The sequence below is a fragment of the Ambystoma mexicanum genome, chromosome 10 (genome assembly GCF_040938575.1).
Source record: "Ambystoma mexicanum isolate Mex_15411 chromosome 10, UKY_AmexF1_1, whole genome shotgun sequence".
In the NCBI taxonomy this organism is placed as follows: Eukaryota; Metazoa; Chordata; class Amphibia; order Caudata; family Ambystomatidae; genus Ambystoma; species Ambystoma mexicanum.
The window spans coordinates 1,120,195,988-1,120,222,615 of NC_090932.1; the positions used below are offsets into that span (position 1 = coordinate 1,120,195,988).

At 46.0% G+C, this 26,628-nt stretch overlaps 1 protein-coding gene across 21 annotated transcripts in view; it reads left to right on the forward strand.

Moving 5' to 3' along the window:
* The window catches only part of CAMK2B (calcium/calmodulin dependent protein kinase II beta), a 1,630,344-nt gene that overhangs the window by 395,177 nt on the left and 1,208,539 nt on the right, over window positions 1-26,628 (forward strand). For all 21 annotated transcript variants that reach the window (XM_069618980.1, XM_069618981.1, XM_069618979.1 and 18 more), the window contains exon 3: window positions 19,253-19,312. In XM_069618980.1, the coding sequence (XP_069475081.1) occupies window positions 19,253-19,312 (60 nt within the window). The remainder of the gene's footprint in view (window positions 1-19,252; window positions 19,313-26,628) is intronic.

A 26,628-nucleotide genomic window follows, 5' to 3' on the forward strand; every position in this document is an offset into this window, starting at 1 on the left:
AATGAGGCTCTCTGTCAGCACAATGATAGGCTCCAGCAACAGGTAGCGATGCAGGGGAGACTGATAGAGTCTAGTAAGGCCTTAACTGAGGAACTGAAAGCGCAGGCTCTTGCATTGCAACAGGAAGCAGGGGCGGATAGAGATGAGGTTCGCTGGGAAAGAGAAACTCCTGAGCATAACCCCAGGAGCCCTAGTACCAGAGGCCTTCATCTCTCCCAGTCCCTGGACTCTGCCACCCCCATGTCCCCTCGCGCACACGAGCCCAGGGCCACGAGGATGGCAGATTACTATCCAGCTAGAAGTATGGGGCTCATAGGCCAGTACCTCCCAGGAATGGATGGGCGGGTATCCGGGTATGGGCACCCAAGCACAGTGCAACTTAGTGGGGAACCCCAGGAGAGTAGGCCCATTAAGGGCATCCTGAAAACCTCTGCCCAGTTAGGTCAGTGGGGGGGATACCCAGCAAATCCTGGTAGCAAGGAGGGATCTGAAGACTCCTCTGAGTGTCACAGGACACAGGAGACAAGGTCCCCACATTCTGCCAGCCATTCCCAGGCCCGCAGAATCCGGGAAAACCTGGAAGATCAGACGGGCACCTCTGGGAGCAGCGCTTCTGAGTCGGAGGATGAATGGACCAGGGTTACCCGAACTAAAAAGGCCAATAAGGCAAAAAGGGCCCTGCTTAAGGACCCATTGAAACAAATAAAGGCAATAAGGAGTGTCATCACGCCTTATCATAAGAACGCCAAGTATTCTGTTTGGGAACACTTGGAGCTCTATGAGCAAATGATGGAGACTTTCCATTTGAAGGACAGCCAAAGCTGTATTCAATATGTAAAGTGGACCTTCTCACCAGAATACTCCAGTTTCTTTGCAGGGCTGGAGGATCAAAACCATTCAAGGTGGTCCACATACAGGGTGGCCATCTTGAAACATTTTTCTGTGCACAGAAATCCTCAAGAGGCTCGCAAGGCAGCCTACAATTTGCAATGTGGGGAGGATCAGGCCCCACAAGAGTTTGTGCAAGAATTAAAGCGTGCTTTTGCGCAGACCACCAGAAGGGTGCGCACGGATAGCAGAGAATTTATCAATACGTTTTTCCATGCCTTACCCAAATACATAATGACCCAGCTCGTGAGAGATTTTCATGAGAAAAGATCTTTAGACTGGGTCATTGAACAGGCTTACCCGGATCTATGAGGTGCAGAAGCCCATCGAAAATAAAAATAATGCGCCGAAAAACCCCAAAACCAACAGCACCCCTGCTGCTGCCAAGGTGGCAGAGGTAAAGGTTGCCCGCGTTTTAGATTTGGAGATGGGGGGGGCCTAAAAACCTGCCTGCACCAAATAATTCACAGCCCAGAAGGCCCTCGGGCCAGTCACAGACAGGGAGTCGAGGAGGTAGTCCCACAAATGGATTCCTCCGCCCCCCTGACTATGTAAGTCCCCGCTACAAGTGAAACAGACCAATCCTGGGTTATGTGTGGACTCCTCCAGCCCAAGGAGGGGGATCCAGCCAAGCACCTAACCCAGGGAACTTCCCTCCCAACTTCCCACAGGAGGGCAGAAATTCACCAAATCCTGGGCAGAACTTTTTCCCCAGGTATCCACCCAATTTCCAGCCCCAAAATCATCCATCCTTCTTTCCCCAATTCCCTGAGCCCAGACAACCTAATCCGGGAGAGGGGAGGCCAAGGGTGAAGGGGTACCAAAATCTTCCCAACCAGGGGTACTACCAGAGAAGGGATAGCTACCCTTCCCGGGATCAGCCCAGGGGAGAAAATAGAGCCCCGTATCAGCCTGAGCGGGTTTCACAACTTGAGCGCCAGGTCCAAAATATGGCACGAGATCTGGGTCACATACTGAGGGCTCAACAGAACCCTCAGATGAGCATGCCACCGCAGAATGCCCCAAACTCTGGCCTGGTGCTCCAGAGCAATGACGGGGGCAGCACCCTGATAACCCACCGGTTCCCAGGGAGGAGGCACAAGGGGAAGGGGGGTGTAAAGCCTTGGAGGAAGCTTCCTTCCCACCTTGTAAACAGCCCCTGGAAAACCAGGAACCGGAAACAAAAACTCCTGCCCCTGAAAGCCTGCCTCCCAAGGAGCAGAGGGGGGGTAGGAGAAACAAAGGACCCAAACAAACCCTCTTTGTGGAGGAAGTACAGGTCTTCCAATTTGAGGGAGAGGGATCCTCAGAAGATCCTGGGAAAAGGATCTCCTCCTTCAGAGATGGGGGAACTCCTCCCAAAGAAAAATGGGTCCCAAGGGATTCCAATCCAGACTGGGGAGATATGGAGACTGAGCTACCACCGCCCATCATCTCATCCCAGAACCCACAATACCGAAATCCCCATCCTGGTGACTGCCTCCAAAAAGGGGGGCGGCGGCCCAGAACCGGAACCAGGAGAACCCACAATGGCTCTGATCTCCAGTTGCCAACTTTTTCTTTCAGATTCCCCAGGCTCTTCACAGAATTCTGGCCAAATCTCTTTGCTAGCAATGGCCAAAACCAGAAAGTTAGCCCACCAGTTGTCCAAAAATGTGCATTATCTGTGCCCCCTTGAGGAGAAGGAGGGAAGATATTATGCCCCGGTACAAGTACAGGGGCAGGGTACAATTTTGGCACTGGTGGACACTGGATCCCAAGCTACCCTTCTGTCCAAAAGGGTCTTTGATTAACTAAATGCAGGGAGGGGGGAGAATTACCGAATTCCTCTCACCTCTCTTCCTGGACAACAGCAGAACTTTGACGGGAAGGAAATTCCCGTTGAGGGGACTGCAGACTTGGACATTAAAATTGGGCGACACAAGGTGAAACACCCGGTCATAGTAGTGACTCCAGAGGGCACCCCTTGTTTACTAGGGAATGACCTCCTGAGAAGGTTGTCACCCCTAATAGATTGTGTAAACAAGGTCCTCTGGACCCAGACTAGCCGACTAATAAAATTAAAACAGAGTGTCAACCATGTTAGTTTAAACGGCACCTGCCACATGGTTGAACAAAAATCTGACCAAGTAGAATTTCACTTCCAGAACAACCAAACTCCAGACGTGACAGTAATAGCAGTAGGACAACAGATTGGTGATGGGGGGTCCTCTCTATTTCTGAAAATCAACCTTCCTTCCAGTTTAAGGTGGTATTCCACACTGGAAGGAAACACCCTGAAATTCTTTACTAATCCACAATCAGAAACTCCCACTCCTATAGTCCAGAAAGATGTGAAATCAGCTCAGAGCCTGGCTGATATTCAGCAAATTGGAGAGCAGTTGTTCATCCCTGTTCAGTTAAATGATGGGAAGGACTCTGTTCTCGCTCGAGTGTGTGTGAACAACGGTAAGAGCTTCATCAGCGAAGCCATGTTCCGCCAACTGCCAAAAGATCCAGCCATTCCCACATTCAATCTGATAGACAAATGGGAAATGGACCTGGAAGCACCTAATTCCAAACATCTCCTGCCAAGCAGGTGTATGCTCAAAATCTCCATTGGCAACAAGAGCATAGTCCATAATTGTTGGGTCGTGCGAGACGTCACTGCCGCCTTTTATTTAGGCAGTGACATTCTCAATCGCTTTGCCATTAGTTTGGACCTAATAAACTTCAAAGCTTGGTCCCGATTAGCGGATAATCCCATGGGCTTTGATGATCCAGAAAAAGCATTTAGGTCAGCTCAATTGCTACCTTATGCAGTTGAAATTCAGATCAAAGAGGAAGTCACCATCCCAGAAAGGACCCGACAATTCTCCCTGGAAGTGAAAGTTAAAAGAGGACAAAAATTGAAAAACCCTGATGATTATATTCATCTAAATGCTTCTCTCCAAAAGCAAGGGTTAGGGGTAAACCCAACACCATTAGTCAACATAGAACATGACACCATTCCAATAGAGGTGGATAACAGCGACTTAAAGAGTATTACTCTAGCCGCAGTCACCATTATTGGAATGGCGATTGATGACCGACATTTCTCCATTGATTTAGGAAATGAACTGTTAAGACCAATCCCCAAGGACTGTTTTGACAGTGAGGACAATACAACACCAGACAGGATTTTCACCCGGCATGGGGGGCACTTCCTGGTGTACACTTCTTGCCTTTATGGTAAGGAAGATGTAACTTGTGACTTCAGGAGGGATGAGGTGATTTTCCAGGTCCATGAGGGCTGCCTTTCCCACCTGAAGCCTCCAGTCCAAATCAGCACTCTGACCAGGGACTTCTCCACCCAGCTGGAGGAGGCCGCTGAGATAGCCAAACCAGAAGTCTTTCCAGGCTTCAGGCAGATGGTGGAAGAGAGTCAACCTAGCTGATGCCTGTGTGACTCTGGAGCAGAAGCAAAAGTTGAAACAAGTTTTCTTGGATTTCCAAGATCTCTTTGCGGTAGACTCATATGACTGTGGTCGCACCGACATCCACACCACAAGAATTACCACGGACCCTGGAATGACTCCAGTGTTTGTGAAACAATATCGTTTGCCTCTCGCATCCATGGAGTCCCTTACTGAAATAATTAAGAACCTTGAGTCCCGGGGAATAATCCGTCCAGTCCACAGCACTTTCAATAATCCGGTGCTGGGAATATTGAAGCCAAACGGCCAGTGGAGACTCTGCGCCGACCTTAGGGAGTTCAACAAACGGGTCCATACTTCCCGATGGCCTCTGCCCTACATTGACCAAGGGCTGGCCCAGATTCAGGGGTCACAGGTATTCACCGCAATAGACCTGACCAATGGATACTGGACCGTGCCTGTCAGTAGGGAGGACCAATACAAACTGGCTTTTACCTTTGGGGGCCAGCAGTACACATGGACCCGGACTCCCTTCGGATACCTCAACTCCGGAAATGAATTCAACATTTTCCTACATAAGGCCATGCCCGACCTGGGTGCGAGGGGTAACCTGGCTTATGTAGATGATGTCCTCATCAAAAGTTCATCTGTGGAGGAACACATAGCGGAGATCCGTTATGTTCTGACACAGGTGAGGGCCGCCGGAGCAAAACTTTCCTTTCAGAAAGCATAGCGGTGTAGAACCCGTGTTAATTTCTTGGGGCATGAGATTACTCCTCAGGGTCTCTGTCCCCAAGAAAAGAAAGTGGAAGCACTCCAGAAACTGAAAGACCCCACAACTCTGCGCGAACTAAGGAGCCTCCTTGGACTGACTAATTACAGCAGAAAGTTCATTGAAGGCTAAGCAGAGATCACTAGACCCCTGATTCATCTCTTGAAGGGGGGGGGTCAAGTGGGAATGGGGTCCAGAACAATCCGAGGCGGTAAGACAACTCAAAAGAACCCTCTCACAAGCGCCTTGCCTAGCTTACCCTATCAGAAACAAGGAGTTCTTCCTGGAGACGGGGTTCTCTAATACGTGCTTGACAGCAGTATTATACCAAAAGCATGATAAGGTCAATAAAGTAATCACCTATGCGAGCAAAACTTTATCCTCTGTGGAGGAAAAATTCAACGATTGTGAGAAGGCACTCCTGGCAACGGTGTGGGCATTGAAGAATTACCGCCCGTTTATCCAGGGGAACACATCATAGTGGAGACTCCACACATGCCTCTGCAATATCTCCAAAGTGACAGAATCCGGGCCGGAAATGTGAGTAATTCCCGAATTACTTCCTGGATTCTGTCAATGCAAGGCTTTCCTGTGGAGGTCAGATATGGCCAAAACAAGAAGAGTCCCCTCGCGCAAGGTCTGGCTGACTTGCATGATTGTGCCAGAGAAAACTGTCTCGAGGACGAAAGTCTAAAAATCAAGGACAACATGGAGGCATACCTTAATTCCCCACACAAAGTCTTTGAAGAAGACAAGTGTGAGGGAATGCCCATTGTCTATGTGGATGGATGCTCGTACCATGTTGACAACCACGGGGAGAAAGAACTGGTGGCCGGCGTAGGGAATGCCTGGGTGAAGGAGTTTCCAGAACCCTCCGCTGGATACAAAATTGGTCCCCGAAGTAGTCAGGTGGCAGAGTTGATGGCTGTGCATCAGGCCATCCTCACTGCTGTCCAACATCAACTCCACAAACTGGTCATAATCACCGATTCGGATTATGTACGGAACGGGTTCGTGGAGCACCTGGTTAATTGGAAAACCAGAGGCATGTTATGTGCTAATAACAAACCCCTGAAACATGGGAAGTTAATCCAAAACATTGATGATCTGCTCACCTCGAATGTGATGACCATCTACTTGAAGAAGATCAAGGGTCATTCCAAAGTAGAGGGACCAGACAAAACTGGAAATTACTTAGCTGATCAGCTGGCCAAAACCGGGGCCATCGAAGGGGATCTAATCGAAATAGAGTTCCTGTTGGGGGAAATCCAGGTCACTGCTATCACTAGGTCCCAGACAAATGCTCACAATGATCTTTCAACTGCACAATGGAGTAAGGAGACCCCTGATGCTGATTTAATTACAGCTCAGAAGGGGGGATCCAATTATTGGTAAGTTTTACCAACACCTTGAGGACCCTGAGAACTTTCCCCTGACGGATACCGATTACATTGGGAAAGAAGACCTAAGAGTGTTGATGAAATGTCCAAAAATGTTCCGAATCCAAGACGGTTTGCTGGTAAGGAAATCCAAAGCTGGCCACGATCAGTGGGTGGTTCCTACCTCATTCCGAAGCCTGATGTTAAGTCAAGCCCATGATGCGGCCACCGCCGGTCATAGGGGGTTTCACACAACACTGGAAATCTTAAGAGAGGTTGCATACTGGCCACACATGGGGCAGGACCTCGACCAATACTTGAAGGGGTGTCTTGTGTGTGCACAATTTCAGCCATCCTCCCTCACACACCGTGCGCCTCTCCAAAAGAGGGGGATGACACTGCCATGGTCAGATTTGCAAATCGACTTTGTAGGCCCTGTAATCCGCTCGTCTAGAGGAAACAAGTACATGTTGACCGTTACATGCTTGTTTACCAAGTGGGTGGAATGTCTCCCGGCACCAAACTGCAAGGCAGAAACAGCAGCTGCCCTGATGATTAACCACATCTTTTCCCGTTTTGGTCTACCTCAAAGGATTGAGTCAGACAGAGGTAGCCACTTCACCAGTGAAGTAATGACAAAGATGTGGGAGATACTGGGGGTCAAAAGAAAGCTACATATTGCTTACAGGCCAGCCTCTTCTGGAGCAGTGGAGAGATATAACCGAACCATTGTGAGCATCTTAAAAAAGTTTGTGGCAGATTCTGGGCCAAGTTGGGATATCCAATTACCTCTGGTCCTAATGGCCATCAGATCTACCCCTTCATCTGCAACCAAAATGTCACCATTTGAGTTGATGACTGGACGCAAGATGGTGCTTCCCCAGCATTTGCTCTACAGAACCCAAGAGCAAACGTTGATAAATGCCTCCAGAACTCATGAGTATGTGGAGAATTTAAGGAAACACCTTCAGCATGCTTTTGTCTATGCTCAGAGGAATCTAGAAAGATCAGCCGAGAGCATGAAGACCAACTATGATTTAAAAACAACCCGAAAGGAATATAAGGTGGGTGATCGGGTCTATCTATACAATATCCAAAGGAACCAGGCCAAACAGCGAAAATTCTTGCCTACATGGAAGATCTCCCCTGTTGGCTATAAAATCTGCATCCCCAAAGGCAGTCTGGCAGAAGGGGAAGACAAGTGGGTCCATATTAACCAGCTAAAGTGTTGCCATCCCAGGCACACTTTGCAGCAACTGGAGGAGTCCTCTGCAATACCAGAGGGGACCGCTCCAGATTAATTCAGTTCAGACCCTAAAATATCCCACATAAAGTCTCTAAAATATTATACTCTTGTAAGCCACTGTCTTTGAATGATAACTTGTATCTCAAAAGTAAAATGTTAGGTACATTAAAGTATAAAATGTATATGTCTGCCACACCATTAGTAGTGATGGAAAAATGTCTACGAATAGGTATTGCCGCTTTTCCTTTGTCGTCCTAGGAGAAAGAAAACCTGGAGACTGACCAAGGAGGACGACCGGGGACCAGGAGCAGAGACCCCAGGGGCCCGGGGTACCGACCAATATTCCCATCAGGACCGGCGAGGAGAACCGATCGATCTAACCGGATGGGGGAAAAGATGCTGAACTGTGCCATCTACCGGAAGAAGATGAGGAGAACATCCCAGATCTTGCGAGTTCCATCTGTGAAGGATCAGAATGACCATCGCAAGAAGGGGGGGCTTGTGGGATGTTTTTACCATGCATCCGAGCCCTACCACAAAAACTGTGCCTCACTGGCATTGAAAACATCATGATGGCCAGAACTTCCCAGAAAATGCACAGGGAAATGCATGAAGAATAGGCTGCCACCCATTTTTGCCGATGTTGTGGGCACAGAAGGGCACTGCCTAAAACCACCATTGGGCTACACACAGTAGCCTGAAACCATTGCAAAAGGAGCAATGCTGATTGCCAAAAGCAACCCATAACTATTGGGAATTCATTTTCTTCAGGTCAAATATTGTTAAATTATGGGCACAAAATTATTTTACTGCAGAACCACACCAGTGCCATGTGCTGAACCTGGATAATATACTTCCATGTAAAATCTCTTGTTTGAAATGCATTAATTCAAGACTGATCAAAAAAATAAAATGCATGCAGTACCCGCTTTGGACTCAAGGCGGCGCTAGCGGTCTAAACTCTGACAGGAGAACTGCTACTTCAGAAGCTAATCAGCCTTCTGTGACAATTGGGACTTCAAAGCTTATTAGGTAATGGAAGATCTAACCACCTGCTGTTCCCAGAGACAATCTGATTTGATTAACAGGCCAAAAGGCTGGGAAACCTTCTCACCTCAGAAAGCCCAGGTTATCACATGGTCATGCTAACCAAATGCAAAGTGGCCCCGTGGTCTGTTGACCTCAGCTTGCTGGAGCCCACACAAAAGACCTTTTCCCTTGAATAGGATATGGTGATTTTGACTGTTTCCTGTCATCAAAGATCTGCCAGCCAGGAGAGACATGTGATCACTGTCATCCCCAAACTTTGGGGGCGGACTCAAACACTGCAGTACTTTGAATTGAAAGCAAATATATATTTTACAGAAATACTGATAACTCTTGGTAACCAGATGACAGAAATGTGAAATTTGGGGATCCTTAAAATGAACACTTTGCCCACAATTCAAGCCCAAACTCCAATTTGTGTGATGTTCTGGGGCAAAACCCCGCTATTTATTGATACTACAGACTCTGTGTTTAAGCTAGAGACATGGGAATTTACTGGAGTATGTATGGACAGGCCGTGTATATGTGTATAATTTTTTAATGAAAAACCAATGTTGCATAACCCACTAAAGTCGAAAATAAGTTGCCATTTCTTTACCCAAGCTCCTAGAAATGCCAGAGTCGGAACAGTGCCTACCTCATGTGATATATGATGTGTGTAGGTGATGTAAAAACAACTGTGTATTTGGGGGAATATGTATTTGGATCAAATATAGATTTGTGTGCAATTTGACAGGGGAGTGTCCTTTCTGCAGGCCATAAAATGACATCCCTCTGACACACTATCCTTCCCCCAATCAAGGGAGAAAGGAAAGCTTGGCCAATGATAAATTGAGAGAGGGGCTGGCTTAGTGATGCTGCGCACACACCCACTTTCTAAACACATAAAAGCAGACAGTGCAGGACAAGTGGGGATCCCTTTTTCACTTTCCGCGGGACGCTCTGCCGCGAGACTTCAGACTTCAATCCATCAATCTTCAGAGACCAAGACTTTACTTCAGAATTTGTAAAGAACAGGCCTAACCCACAAGCTGAGTTCTCTTCAGCAGGCCTCAAAATCATCTGCAGACTATTCACAGCCGGGCTGAGCTGTTGATTCCGGCCTGAAACCCTGCGCCAGAAAGATCCAGAAGCAGTGCTGTACCCAGAGAAAGCAGAGACACCCAGAAAGCAGACCAGAGATCCAGAGAACCACAGGCCGCTGTATCCGGGGAGCTGACCCAGACGCTGTGAGCAGAACTGGTGCCTGACAGACCCAGCAGAGCGGAGCTGACCCAGGCGCTGCGCGCAGAGACCGTCCGTGGCGAGGGAACCGCAGCCAATCCTGACCCAATCCGTGGCGAGGTCCAGTCCTTTCAAAGCTAGGAGTGAGTACTTAGATCAGATTGTGACAGAAATAAGCTCTTAGTTAAAATAATTTAATCCAACTATTTTAATGTGATTAGAACTGTCTCCTAGAAATCGTGTCACCTGTCATTTTCAAAGCTGTCACCTGTCAATTTGAGTTACTTTAAATCCGAAAAACGACCTTTACAAAATCGTTCATATCTCTGGAACCGTTTGTCCTAGGAACTTGGTTTAACTTTCCTCTGAAAGCTTAGAATCTATACTTTTGCCGTAATCACGATTCACGCACTCGCGAATTTTGCCGCGATTTGCGATTTGGCCTGATTTCTTTACCTGTAAAAAGATAACAAATTTTTGCTTTCCTTTGCTAAAAATTTGTTTGCCTTTTAATAACCATCTCTGAATCATTGCTAAAGTGAGCCTGAGCTCATCCCAAGTATCTCTCACTCACCCTGAACCTCCTAAAGGGAATTAAAAGCATTTTCAGCATATTTCTCACTTCACTGCCACCACATTCGAAGCACTTGGGCCTGTGTTTTAAAACTCATACCTGTTTCCTCTAAGCTTGCTGGGGGGGAACTGAATTTCGTATTGTATTTGATTGCATTCCTGAGAACTGTGTGCTCCTCTTTCCATCTACTTCCATTTCTTCCATTGCATAGGGGAGGGGGGTGAATTGCCAGAGAAAAAGTGATTATCTTATCTTTTGCTAAAATCATATCAAGTATTTCTGTACTGCATTTTATTCCTCATTGCTTTTCCCTTGAAATCATAAAAGTATTTTTGCTACTTTATCCATCCTATACTAACTCCTCATTGATTGTAAAGAAGTGTGCTAGTGTCAGATTACCCATTGTTGATTAACATTATATTTATAAGGGCGATATCGATTATTAATTTAATATAAAGGCGTGGTATCTATATTTTGTTTTATTTCTCAAATAAACCTTTTAAACTTGCAAAACAGAACTACTTCTTGGCTCAGTGGGGTCAGGGGGATTCTAAGAGAGGGGTGTTATATAGGGGTAGTCATCCAGAGCTCATGAACTGGACATAAAGATATATCAATAAGGGTTTCCATTCAGTATCCCACACTAGGCATTGACTTAGCTGTAGTGTTGAATTGAATCCTCTTATAATAACTGCAACACCAAAGTGGTGCGCCACTTTTTGCCATGTGCTAAAGTGGAGGAGTGCCACAGGAATTGGCATGTAAAATTACAGATACTGAAAGTGCCAGTTGCTAGGTTGGTTTATCCCCCATCCTAGCAACCGGCACATATATTACGAAAGTGGCGCATTCATTCCGACTTCAGAACAAAGCGCCACCTTCAGAATATGTGTTAAGTACTGAAAAGTTTGCTAACGCTTTCTTCAACTTTTTCGGTACTTAACACCACCTTGAGAATTGGGCCCTCAGACTCAGCTCAATGGTACTCCAAAAACGTGCGCATGAAACAGCAAGGCAGACACATGTATCACAATATCATGAAAGAACCATACCTATAATACTAATATTAACACTATACCCTTCCCATTTTATTACAGAAATAGGTGCAGGCATACAACCAATCTAAGGCTCATCAGACTGCAGCTAGACCTCCCCTGAGTTGTCAGTAGACAGCTTACTGCATACTGACATTGCATGCTAAGATATTTAACAATATTGTATTAAAAAAAGAGACCACACCCAGAAACTATTGAGGAAAACCTAGGCAGTGTTTTTTTGTGCTTAGATAATCTGGATATAAATTTTCCTTTCTGTGTGCTGTAGAAATGGTAGGGGAACAGGTACAGTCTAATGTGCAGCACCCATAAAACCCATAGAGTCGTCCACCTGTCAGTCTCTCAAATAGAATGTTCCTGTAATTCAAAGGATCCAAAATTCTGCTCCCCATTTGGGTTCGTGTTCTCTGCAAATTAGAAGGAGTATGGCAGTTTCTTCACTGTGCCCCACGGCACAATCACCACCATCTGATGTCGCTCTCTGTAGAACCTGGTTACTCATTTCGGACTACACCTCCCATGATCCTTCACCAAAGTCTATGCGGGCTAGGACTGTTGTAGTTAAAGAGCAACAAACTAGGTGGCCACATAATAAGTGACCATACTGTAGAGCAATGACAATTCCTGAGTCACTACCTGTTTCTCTAAAATTACGTTTCAGTGAAATAAATGACATTTTAGACAAAGTGGTGTAAAAGTTACCTACCCCACATATCTTATAACGGTTGGTAGGCTGTTATTCCTCATCTCCCAGACCACACCTCAATGTGTTGGATGCAGACTCTGGAGAGGCGTTGAGGATTTCCCCCATGTAGCATTCAAAGATGGTCCTCATTTCTCCAACAAGGGTCTCCTCAGAAACTCCTCTGCTTCCATATGAATCTCCGGGCAGCACCATGTTGGAGTAATGTTTTTGTTGTGTTACTCCGCACCGTTTACTGGAATCATTCCTCACAAATAAAAAGCTGCAACCTTTTCATAAATATATACCCTCAATGTCACTTCGGTGCTAAACACATAGCATGCATAAATACAACCCATTACAATGTGCAAACTAGACATTTCTCCATTAGAAGGTCTCTACTGTCACGGTTCCTTTCTGTAAGGGAGGTCAATTTCCTTTGCTAACATTTCTTTTTATCCACACATTGGGCTGGAGCTTCAGTGTTGCAACTTTTCAGATTGCACAGTAAAACGTTTTGTTGTCTCTTCTCACTAATTTTCTTTATTTTATTTGCTTTACTACCTGCACAGCTTTCATATTTTTATCCAAGACAGGCATTTGAGACACGTTTTTGTGGTCTGGCATAGAAGCCTTTGCTCCCCCTTTTACTTCTACTGGCATTTTTGATAAACATACTGTAGAGCTTTCTTAAAGGAGCAACGCTATTTCGGTATATTTTGCTCCAATGTGATTACGCACCAGTCAATGCATGCTGTCTGCTGCGTGTGACACCGGCCCTCTTCAGGGTCCCACAGGATTTCACAGAATAACCAAGGCACATCATGACCAGGGCATCAGTACAGCGACACCTGATGGATTCTACAAAGTTCTTTCAAAGTCTCCACTGTGTTGCTCCCTGCACTAACACACTTGCAAACACAGTATATCCATACCAACTAAGCCACCCACAGATTACAATTGGACACCCTCCCAACAAACATCAACCACCAGCACGTTGTTACACCTTTCAAACCAACTTATATTACAGTTACGACCAACACCTCCTCACACTACAATACAAGAGGCTCCCCTATTGGCACAAATCCCTGAAAGTGCTTGGCTTGTACTACCTAAAAACAGACCCACACACAGTACCCAGCTAGTTCCAAACTTCACACATCAACAATACCAATAACATAACAGCAGAGCTGTCTTGCATTTTACCTCTCTCCTCCCTAACCCATTCCAGCCCTCATCTCTTTCAGATCTGCCAGCGCACCAAGAGACCATGCAAATGGCGGAGGGTCCCTAATATAAGATAATATAGAATAACACAACATTCTAATGCATGGACAGTGAACATGTTTATAGAATCCCTAAGTAAAATAAAAATAAAAATGTTTTCATTTGCAATGTGTGTTTTGTACCCAAAAACTGCTGCATTTTGGCATTAAAACATTGCAAAAATGTGCTTAGCACGTGAAAGTAGCTGGAATGGGGCAAAGGGAAAATAGCACAAAATAGTTGAAAAAAGTGTGCTAGAAGCAATGAGACAATGAGAAATGTGTGTGAAAAACTACATTAAAAAGGAAAGAGGGGAAAGATGTGTAAGGAATGCTATGAGGATGAAAGGGAAGCTAGAGGTGGAAAGCAGCTTCATAAATGTAAATAAAAAGAAGAACATGCAGAACAACCCTGCACCACACATGGAAATTGACACTTTGAAATTCAAAGTAAAACTGTAACATTTGTTAAGCATTAACACCCGGCGGGAGGTTAGCGGTCCTCCCAGCCAATGAAAATTACCCAGGCTATTAGCGCTGGTAGTCTTAATTCTATTAAAGACACAGAGGTGAGCATTATACTTAAACTCTTTAATGCCACTTCTCATAGCAGCTCTTTTCAAAACTTAACATCTTCAGTTTCAACAAAAACATTTCCTTTTTTTCTTTTCTTCTTTCTACCAGTAAACAGAAAAACTGAAAAAAACAATCCACAAAACTACAATAAAGTCCCCAGTATTCCTGTAGTTTTGACCACAGCTCAAGCACCAATCCTGGACCAGCACTGCCCATACATCACATCCTGCTCGAACTCCTTCCTCTTTCTTTGATGTCTTGAAAATTGTAAAACCGTAAAACTCCCCAACTTTCTCAACATGAAGCTGTAACAGCTTTCGATCCATTCCGACACCAAGCCGACTCCTTCGCTCTGGCTTATTTAGTCATGCAGCGCTGCTCCACTCAGGTACTCTTGGACTCGTCTCCTAGGATCAAAACCGAATTAGGGTGGGAATACGCAGTCGCTGTTACATAAGCATAAACATGATACAGAAGAAATAGCAGCGACAAATCATTTCACCAATCCCCCTTGCGTCCAAGGGTGGGATAATGCTTGCCTCTGTTTCTTTAATAGAATCAAGACTACCGGCGCTAATAGCCTGAGTAATCTTCATTCTATGTCAAGACCGGAGGCAAGCATTATGCTTGTTCAAAGCTTTCTAACACCACATTAGCTACAGTACTGGCTTGGAATAAAAGGCCTTCAATATATCATGCAATAAAGCTCCTGCTACAAATGCTTTAGATGCCATAACTCCCCTGACTGAGTGGGCCCCTAAGATGTTCAGATCTATTCCAGCCCAACACATGACTTCTCTTACCCATCTGGCTATGGTGGTTGTAGCTATCACATGAAAAGTCTTCCTATGTGCTATGAACAGCTGCTGAACCCCCGCTGGCCTAACACCTTCAGTCACTCTCTCATACTCTATAATGCAGTGCACTACACACAACTTGGGCTCGCCCGGGAAGTAAGGATATGAAATTACTGTAGACACACACTTAGTCCTCTGTGCAATCTGGAAGGCTATTCCCTTCGGATAGAAAATCTTTCTGTTAACCTGTAAAGATTTCACATTGGAAACTCTCCTGCAAAAAACCAAACACGAAAGCATAGCTAGTTTACCAGACAGGCGCTGCACTGACAAGAACTCGTTATCTGGCCATTGCTTAAAGAGGCGGAATACTACTTTGATGCAGTGGTCGAAGTGTACAGAAAGAAGTAGTGGAACTATGTTCCCTACTGCCCTGCACCGCTCCTCACAAACCCCATCACCACGCACCGTCCAACGCACAATGCAAACCCCAAAACACACGCGCCTGCCGTTTCAGGGAACGTTCAGTGCACTGCACTGAAAGTGCATGTTTCAACTTCTTCCTACACTTTATTTTAAAACAAATCCATTTCGGAATGGTTTCTTTTTAAAATAAAAGTATAGGAATGGTACAACCTAATTAAAAGAAGTAGAGGAGCACTGCTCCCGACCGCTCCCGCCCAAATCGACCACTGATTCGACGTCCCACAACCATGAGTACCTGGGGACCGAAGGTTTGCGGATCTTTACTCCTCTTAACAATCTGATAACCACTGGGTGCTTCGCGATAGGTCGGCCTTCACACCTCTCGTGCCCTCCGGAGATCACTGATCGATACATTCCCAGCATACGAAAGGCTCTCCCACTAACTGCCAACTCTGCTAAAATATTGAGCATGTGGACTACAGGTGCTGAAACGGGATGAACTCATTGCTGTCCACACACCATTCTTCCCATTTTGTCCATGCGGCGTCATAGCTCCTAAGCATGGAGGGGGCCCATGACTCTCTGATACAGTTTGCAGCCTTTCTCAAAAGGACCGACAGGTCCCATCGTTTCCTGAAATCCTGCATGCCAATAGCTGGGTGTCTCTACCCTCTCGGGTCACATAGAAGGTCCTCTTCCCACAGAGTCAGTCTCAGGAAATCCGAGGAAAGCCACGCTTGCGCTTTCCAAAGCGGCGCTACCACTGCTACCCCCGCTCGCTTTTGCCGAACCTTTGCTAGAGCTCTCATCAACATAATGGATGGGGGAAAGGCAGAGTGAAGTGCCCCCACCCAACTGTGCAGAAATGCGTCTGTTCCCAAAGCTCTGGGATCCAGTCTCCAGCTGTAATATTGGTGAACCTGTGCATTCAACCTGGAGGGAAGGGGTCTATTTCCACTGGGCCCCGCACTCTCTGTAACTGTGCAACAACTCGTCTGTTCAATATCCAATCGCTGGAGTCTACTAGATGCCTGGAGTTCCAATCTGCTATCACGTTCTGCTTCCCCGGAAGGTACTCTGCTGCTATTACAAATTTCCTCTGCAGGCAATAATGCTAAAAATCCTTCGCTATCTCTGCTAACATTTTCAACCTTGTTCCTCCTAACTTGTTTATGCAACACACTGCTGAGATATTGTCCATCCTCAGCAGAATGCAGCAATTTGCTCTGTCTTTGGCGAGTGCCTGCACCGCAAATGACCCTGCTAGCAGCTCTAGACAATTTATATGAAACTTTAGCTCTTCCTCTGACCATCGTCCTCCTGTTTGCAATTGCTCGCATCTGGCACCCCAGCCGGACCTGCTTGCGTCCAACTCTATGACCAACTCCGGCACATCCCCAAAGATGGCTCTGCCGTTCCAGGCCTCCATATTCTGCAGCCACCACTGTAGCTCCACTCTCCCTTCTTCGTCTAGCGGCACTAACTGATGATACCTTACTCCGCCTTGTAAATGTCTGATTTGCAGTCTCTGGAGTGCTCTTTAATGTAGAGGCCTCGGAAAGATAGCCTGAATGGAGGCTGCTACAAGCCCTACTATCTGCGCCAGACTCTGAAGCGAAATATGCGACTTCCCCATCGATGTCCTCAATTCCTTCTTTAAACCCGTTATTTTCTGCTGCGGCAGCTCCAACGTGGCCTTCCTGGTGTCTATCACAAACCCAAGGAACTCCACCCGTTGCTACGGACTGGGTTCCGATTTCTGTCGATTTATCAGAAGTCCGAGGAAGGACAGAAGAGCGCTCACCCAGAGCACTTGTTCCTTCAAGGCTGACTAGTTCTGTGCGAGCACTAAGATATCGTCTAAGTAAATAATAATTCTGATACCCCTGTTTCTGATTACTGCCACATCACTTTCGTGAAAGCCCAGGGGGGCGTAGCTAGGCCTAAAAGATGGCACGCAAAATGCCAACTCAGTCCCTTCCAGTAAAACCTGAGATATTCTATGAACTCCTGAGCTACTGGAATGGTCAGGTTGCCATCTTTCCGAACCAGCCTCGCTAACCAGTCTCCCTTGCACAATAAGTCCCTGAGGAGATGAATGCCCTCCATCTTGAAGTGCCTGTATATCAGCCACCTGTTCAACTCCTTCAGGTTGATAGCTGGCCTCGACTTCCTTTTCCTGTGGACTAGGAACATATTGCTGTAAAAGCCTGTACTTCCGTCGGAACATCTTTCTATCGCTCCCTTCTCAACTAGCGCTAGGAGCTCCATCTCGAGGAGCAACTCTTCATCCCTTGACATCTTGATACTTTTCAGGATACGGGTCTGCTGTGGGGAACCCACAAACTCTAAGTTTAAACCTACTATAGCCTTTAACACCAGGCATCGCTTGATATTGTGCGCCACTTGCTTATATGCAAAGCTGTCCGCCCCCCCAAAAAGTGAAAAGTGTCCTGTTGCCTATTCTCCCAGTACTGTGTCCTGGGTCCCTGAGGCCGCCTTGCGAAGGCCCGACCGGCCGTGCGGTCTCCATGGCGACCGGTCCAAAGAAAACTCGCCCGGGGAATGATACTCATACTCATGATGTGCCATTTAATTCTTGTTTTAAGCTGATTCAATTTAAAGTACTGCATAGGTTCCACTACACCTCATTCAGGTTACATCGCATGTCACAGGACCACTCCCCTAGATGCCCAAGGTGTGGGTCTGAAAACGCAACATACATACATATGATTTGGTCATGCCAATGCTTGAGCCAATTCTGGGAGATCTGTACTACTGTATCTGAAATTCTTGAAATTACTGTTACCCCGTCTCTACTGCTCTGCCTTTTTCATGACTTTCCTGGGATGGGCAGAGACTCTAAAAAACTGTTGGGGCTCTGCATGCTACTCGCAGTACGCTGTTTTTTGTTACATTAGCTCCTCCCAGGAGCACCAACACACGCACAATGGTTCAGGGCCGTGACCTGGGCCTTGGACACTGAAGAGGCCTGGTCTGATCAGCAACCACTACAGTCTAAGCCCAGGAATGTCTGGTCCCTGTTCCGTTCCTATGTTGCTTCCACCTCAACGAATGATGACGATGCATCCTCCGTATCATCTGTTCCCACAGATGTCTCTAATTGAACCGTTACAGTGATTATTGCTCTACATGTACTACCCGACTCACCTGTTTGTTATTACTGTACTCCAACTGTATTCGATAGATATATGACTGTGAAGCATTGTATACTGCTCGCTCTTCCGCTGTATTGTCAAGCATAATAAATAAAGTTTCAGAAAATGATAATTGTGCACTCAGCATTTATATCTTTAACCAATCAAGTGTGTTTTGGTGTTTGTTAGCTGTTGGGTTTGTGGTAATGTATATTTGTTATGAACAAAATGGCAATAGTGTTTTGTGGTCCTTTTCATCTGCCGAGAGATATTCTGACAACAAATGAATTTGGGAAGTTGCCCATGCCGCAGAACCATTCTTCAGATAAGTAACATTTTCTTGCCCTTCTCAATTTCAGCTGAGATGCAAGACATTGATTTTGACAGACGTCTAGCTCGCCATTTGAAATAAATGACCTCCTTGTGTGAAGAGCAAGTATTTCTCTGGAGGAACCTTGTCCCTCTTCTTTCTCATAATTTCTACATGAGAGCCTCTCTGGCCCCACCTCCCATTGACGGGAGCTGAGTATCAAGTATATTGCCACAGACTGAAAATTACATTTCATCCAATTCCCATGATGGCAAAGCAGGTTCTGAAGCTGCTGGCACCTGTGTGTGAGCAGAAACACTGTTAGTCAATAATAGGCAGGTGAATTGAGGCATTATATGTTGCTAGCCCTCTTATTGGTGTCTGGAACGGGCGCTGATAATGTGGCCACAAAACTGGCGTGAAATCTGATTGCTTTTCTCTCTCTTTTCCTCTAACAGACCACCAGAAACTTGAACGAGAGGCCAGAATATGCCGCCTGTTAAAGCATTCCAACATAGGTGAGTCATGCGTTTCTGTAATTGGGGTAATGTGGCAATGTGGCACAGTCCTTGTCTCCAGGTTTCTGGTTTGAAATGTGTGTTTAGTTTTGATAGTATGTCTTTGTGAGGACTGCAGTTTAGGCATGAGAGACTAATGAGGAAAACATAGGCAGTGTTTGTTTGTGCTTAGATAATCTGGATATCAATTTTCCTTTCTGTGTGCTTTAGAAATGGTAGGGGAACAGGTACAGTCTAATGTGCAGCACCCAGAAAATCCATAGAGTCGTCCACCTGTCAGTCTCTCACACAGAATGTTCCTGTAATTCAAAGGATCCAAAATTCTGCTGCCCATTTGGGTTTGTGTTCTCTTCGAATTAGAAGGAGTATGGAAGTTTCCTCACTGTACCCCATGGCACAATCACCACCATCTGATGTCGCACTCTGTAGAGCCTGGTTACTCATTTCGGACTACACCTCCCATGATCCTTCACCAAAGTCTATGCGGGCTAGGGCTGTTGCAGTTGAAGAGCAACAAACTAGGTGGGCACCTAATAAGTAACCATACTGTAGAGCAATGACAATTCCTGAGTCACTACCTGTTTCTGTAAAATTATGTTTCAGTGAAATAAATGAAATTTTAGACAAAGTGGTGTAAACAGTTACCTACCCCGCATATCTTATAACGGTTGGTAGACTCTTTTCACTCGCCATGGGGACTTAAAAGGTTGAGAGGTATGCATCCATAGCTGTGGTAGCCCCCACTATGGCCCTCCCCGTTACTTTAGATAGTTTACATAAATAACTCACACACAGACATTTGATTGCTTTGGAAGAAAAACAGGTCACTTTATTAAGGAGTCAGATTACGGCCGATCCTAGTAATGCCCAGGCCCCTAGGAAACTGGTCCTAAGCACATTACCCGGATAGCCTTCTGCCATTCCGGGCTTCAAACCGGTGAACCCATCACTTCGGTTTACATTCCTTCCGGGTGAACTACATCCTTCTGTGTGAAAACCTGCTTCTGGTAGCCTTTTCTACCAGAAAAGCATGGCAACTACTCTTGTTCGTCAACCTATTCTGTCTGATACACATTCCTTTCTGACATTCTAACCCTGATCACCAACCCACTAGTCTTAAAGGAGACATCACTCAAGCTCAGTGCCCTTCCGCTTGTATCCGCTTTATTCTGTGTCACCAACTCACTGACACGGAGTGCACCAAAAAGGTATATGGCAAATTCTGCCGTAAATAATGCCACCTCAAAGGTATTGTAGCATACTTCAGGAAATACTTCCAAGAGCATTGTCATCATTACAAAATCTATAGGATGGTGACTGTCCTTCTTTGGCCCCTCAAACGTAACCCAGCCCTTGAGCACCACCTGTACTAGAAAACCCCTAGTAAGGTTCCCCTTACTGTTCAGCTTGGTGTAAAATGCCACAGCTGCCAGGTGACCTGCTGTTCAGCTTTTTGATCTCCATGTGGTCCTTGCCCAAGACTCAAAGTCCTGTACCTGCTCCTCCAAACATCTCCCCCTATCCTCCCCACCCCCTCTCTGCAGCCACCCTTCTGAACCTACCGTAGCTCTGCTGGTACCCGAGCCTTCCTCCTGCTGTGAGCAAACACTCCCCCAGTTCCCAGAGCATCCGGTCCACGACACCAGCTTTCACCACTCTGGGATAAGCCTTCCGGAACCTGTCCCAATGAAAACGAGAAAGAGCGTCAGCTACGCTATTAGCAATCCCCTGCATATGGCGCACTCTAAATTCAATGTTCTGGTACATTCATATTTCAACCATTTTCCTAAGTAGACCCAAAACCACTGGACAAGAGGCAGACTGCAAGTTAATGGCCTGAACCACTGCCTTGTTGTCGGACCAAAAACACACTTTCCTTTTGAACAGCCTCACAGGCCACAGCATGGGAAAGAGTTATAAAGCCATCATGTTTTTAGTCCTTCCTTTTTTGTGCCCCTTGCTGGGCCTCCGCTGGGCGCATCAAGGGGCGCACCAATGTTCCCCCAAAATGACGCCAAACTGTAAGCGACCTAAAGTATTGATATACGGCTGTAGTTCGACACTGGTAACCAATGGGGCCCACCATAACCTAACACTGTCAAATCCTAGTAGAAAAGATTGCCCCATGTGGAGGACCTCTTTGAGAGCAGCATTAAGCCAAATGGAATGATATTTTTGTGTCACTCCTGCCGTCGCCCTAGCCCACCTTCTAGCAAAGACCCTGCTAGCGGGGATCACCCTTGAGGCAAAGATGTTTCCACAGTGTAGTCTTATCTTTTAATAAATTATCAATTTCTGCTACTAAACCCTTCAACTTGTCCTTTGGCAATCTGTCGCTGCCATTGACGGGATCAGTCTCAATTCCTAGAAATGTCAACACTTGCCCTGGCCACAGTTTTCTGCCCATGCCAGAGGCACCTTAAGATTACTCATAAATTGCTGGAAGCTAGCCAATGCCACAGTGCAATCCTGAGAACCTTTCCTGCCCACAAAGGGGAACTCTTTTTCACATGCCACCCATTCCAGAAATGAACAAAAGGCCTCAAACAGGGCACACTATGCTCCTTTTTCCATCTCAGTTGTTCCCTATATAGTGGTTTTTCCACAGCCTATATTATTTTTTGATGACACTATCCCACCTCGATTTTTAAAATTTCTCCCAACATACGCTCTCTCATTTCTGCTACACATTTTGAATCTCTCCCTAAGGGAAGGACTATTAATGTGGCTCTTATTCTCCTCTCCTAAAAAAGCTTAATCAAAACCTAATATTCTATGTAATCTTAGGCCAATCACCAATCTTCCATTTCCAGGTAAAATCTTGGAGAGGTCAGTCTCTATGCACCTTCAGGCTCATATTGATGGTCATCAATTGTTATGTTCTTATCAGTCCTGTATACATCCTCAGCATAGCACTCAAACCGCCACCTTTCAGGTTGTAGCGTATATATCCTCCTATCAGTGCCTGCTTGCTCGTCCTACTTAACCCCACGTCTGCCTTTAAAACAGTGGAGATTGGGGCGCTCCAAGTTATTCTGTCTGAACAAATGGAATTGGGAGGATGAGTATTGAATTGTTTGAAATATTTTCTCTCTGGCAGACCTCAAGCTGTTCAGATGGGATCTTTCCACCCCCCCATTAGCTTTACAATATGACGTGCCTCAAGGATCTATCTTGTAGGTGATTTTGCTTAATCTTTGCATGGTGCCTAAGGGGGTGGGGTGAGGGGCTGGTAGCTTAGCATAATAATAAATAATAATATAATAAAATAGGATGGATGGGGTAGGCATTCACCAATTGCAGATGGTACACAGTTGTATTTTAAGATCTCCGCTGCTGAGCATGTTACTCGCCTGAAGAGATGCCTGAATTTGATTGAATCATGGATGCTGGCTGTTAATTTAAAATTCAATTAATCCAAAACTGATATTCTTCTGTGCTCACTTGGGAATCAAGAAGCATAAGCACCCTGGCGGGGGGAGCCAGGCAATCAGGTGGCTAGGAATATGGGCTTGAACCGCCGGTGCAAGCCCGCGTTCCATCCCACCTGACGGCCGGCTACCTCTGCCACCATCTTCCAACACTCTCTGTACTGCTGCTTTTTTTTGTCCACTTCCCACCCCCCACTCACTTTTTTTAGCACCCAGGGTTACTGCTTTGGTTGCCCGGGGTGCTAATGGCCTTAAGCCCCGTTCTAAGTGCTGGAATGGGGGTAACGGCCCGGAGGCCTCGTTAATGGCCCTTGCTTTGCTCAGTAACCACAAAAGTGATGGGTGGAAGGTTTCGAATGAATCTAAACTACTGGCAATTGCTCTGGGCAACCTTCCACACCACCGTTTTTTAGCCCGTCTCTGCCATTGCAAAAGGGGACCAGCCATGTGCAAATCAGTCAGCAGCTGTCGCCACCGAAGGTAGAAGCCCAGCCCGAACTGCTAGGTCAGGTCCCCTCTGCACAGGAAACCAAGCAACCCCAGACATGTTTCAGCCTTGCTTTGCTCAGGCCATTAACTTAGGCTGCCTGGCCATTACTCCTCGTTCCAGCCCTTGGAACAGGGGCTTAACGCCACAGTATGTCACAGTTGACTCTGTATTCTTGGTAGGAATGGTATTCCATCTTTACTTGTATCCACTGCTAGCTCACTGGGTTTTGGGTTAGATCTCCAACCTTCTATGAAACTCCATGTGTCCAAGAAGACCTAAGCAACGCAATACCAGATCTGTTTAATATGCCGAATCAAGCTGTACCTCCCATCTCAAGTATTTGGCTTGATAGTACAGTCCTTGGTGATGTCATACTTTTACGGAGAAAATGCTCTCCTGCTGTGTCCCCAAAATATTGTCTTTGTCCCTTAAGGTACGCATTTCATACTGCAGTTGGTCTTATTATTGACGCACCAAAAACATATGATCACATTTCCCCCATTTTAAAATCACTTAATTGGCTACCTTTGGAAGACAGGCTTTAATTTAAGCGTTGCTGTACTGCTTTTAAAATAATTTGCCTTCAGCATGGTTCGTATCTGCGGCAGATTATTTCTGGTTGACAGTGTGCAACAAGAAGCAAAGCTATTTTCCGCTTTGAAAATGTATGCGTTAAGAGAATCAGCAGTGTGAACCAGCTGGTATTTGCAGACATTACTCGTACGCCTATTCATCTTGCGTCATATCTTCTGTCCCAAAAACATTTTAAAGCATTTTTGTTCCCTCCTTAGCACTTTTTTAAGAAGAAAGATACATAGTCATTTTTGTCCTTTTTAATTTTATATACAATGTATTACTTATTTTTATCCTTTAAACTATGTTATTTTGACAGCGCTTAGAATGCTTTTGGCAATAGTTGTGCTTCATCAAAAACCTGTAAAAACAAAGAAATGTTAAATAGACCTTAAGCACTCATGCAAGATCTATCAAAAGAAGCGGAAGTGAGATGTTTTAGGTTTATGGGAGAGGCAGGATAGACAAACCTTAATAGGAAGGATTTTAGGCCTTAAAGTAATTGGATATTAGCAGGTAAATGTTAGGTCTCAGGCTTCTGATTAGCTAAGAGGGTCAATTAAAGGCATCAGAGTGCTGAATGGTAGTTTGGTTAGGAAACCTGGTGGACAAATGTGCTGTTGAAGTGGTAAGTCTGTATGACCTCAGAGCATTTCTGGAAGTCATTCTTAAATCTGGGGCAGGTTGGCCGAGGATTCCACAGAATGTACGTTGCAGATGTAGTGTACATCTTCCTAAAAGTATATTTCGAATGGATTGTGTCCTCCCACGTATTCCTCATCTTGTGATAAATCGTTATCTCCAGCTTCGCTGCTTCGTAAAAAAAAATTCTCGGCAGAGGGCGCTGTGCTCGAGGTCATGGCGTTGATTGTCCCTCGACGTACTCCGTACTCTGTCTACGTCACCGATGGTATAAGTAGCTCGAGCCGCGCCCGTTGCTTCAGTTCCATTTTTCCGATCGCTTTGCTATCGAGAAAGGCGCGCTTCTATTTTCTGTGAAGAAAATGTCATCATCTTCGACACCTTCGACACCCAGAACTGGGTTTAAAAAGTGTGCAGATTGTGGGTCTAAGATGTCGATTACCGATCCCCACCGGATTTGTCTCTGGTGTCTCGGTTCCAGTCACCGAACCGACGACTGCGACTCTTGCCAATCGATGACCGAAAAAGCTCTTCGTGAGAGGAGAGGTAAACTGTCGGTGGGGAGGGAGGCCTCAAAAAAGGTTTAGTCAAAAAAACATAAGAAAGCGACTCATTCTAAGGGATCGGATCGCCATAGGCACTCGAAGAGATCTCGATCTAGAAGTAGATCGAGACATTCTTCGTCGTCATCGAAAAAAATGAAGAGGAGACATAGATCTCCCTCATCATCTTCTTCTTCAGAGTCGACCGAAGAAATTCGTTGTCCGACTAAATTGGATTCTCCCAGTAAGTGGGAAGAATTCTGCAAAAAGATGATGGAGGTTTTCGAGAATGCGGCCTCGACCCCCACGAAAGAACCTCGAAAAAGCCATACCCCTAAGGTCGCTCCATTGGACGACAAAGGGAAGTCCAAGGCTACTATGACTAAGACCAGTAGCGTCGAGGAATACAAAAAACCTCGAGTTGACGTAAAACCGTCGAAGAAACTTCGAGAGTCGGGCACCTCTCCAGTGCCAGCCAAGAAACACAAATCGTCGAAGACTTTGACGACTTCGTCGACGCCCTCGACGTCGATAATTTCGACACCAAAGCCACATGCGTCATCGACGCCATTATCGAAGTCATCTTCGAAAACTTTGAAGACTTCGAAGACACCCTCGAAATCTTCGAGGGATTTGCCATTTCCTTCGAAGCAGATGGAAGAGGAAGAAAGGAGATTCACTCCATTGCCCAGATCAGACTTTTTCAAATCTATGTCTCCAACTCCAGAGAGTTTAGTCATTCAAGCAGCATCCACTTCAAAGCAAACTGCTTATCCAACTATCCCTCCAGATAGAGAGGATAAAAAAATTGATGCCTGGGCACGTAAAGTTTTCACGTCAGGCAGTATGGCACTTAAGTCGGCAAATGTCACCTGTACCCTAGCCAGGTTTACCCATACCCTGTGGGACTGTATTTCGGCGGCGGCTGATCATATTCCGGAAGGCGAGGAAAGGGAAGGCTTCCTGAATATAGTCAAAGACGGGAAGGAGGCAATGGGGGAATGTCTCCAGTCTGGACTGGATACTGCAGATAGTATCAGCAGATCCATGGCTGCAAGCGTTGTGCTACGCAGATTTGCATGGTTGAGGAAGTCGGGATTTGCACCGGATGTGCAAGCTAGACTCCTCAAAATGCCCTTTGATGGCTCGAGGCTCTTTGGCAGAAAGGCTGATGAAAGCCTTGAAAAACTTCAGACCTCGAAAGCGGCAGCTAAATCACTTAGCGCCTCTTTGCGCCAGCCTCTAAAACCCTATTCCAGCTCATCTTCTGGAGGGGTCGTTCTTTTCGATACTACTCCTCTTTTGGTAGAGGAAGAGGACAGGCCTCTCAAAGGGGAAAAAGGAACTTCCCTCGTGGAACACGGGGAAGAGGTGCAAAATCAGCCTCAGGAGCGGCATCTGTACCCTCAGCCACTCCTGCAGCCACCTCCAAATCCCTCTGAGACCTTGTTACACAAAACACCAGTGGGAGGCAGGATCTCTCAACATCTGAAGGAATGGCGGGGCATTACCTCAGATTCTTGGGCACTGGAAACAGTAGCCCAAGGTCACTGTCTCCCCTTTCTAAAAAGGCCTCAGAATCATCCACTGGGAGCCAATTCCGTCAAAATTCCAGATCCGCTCCTGTTGCAGGAAATT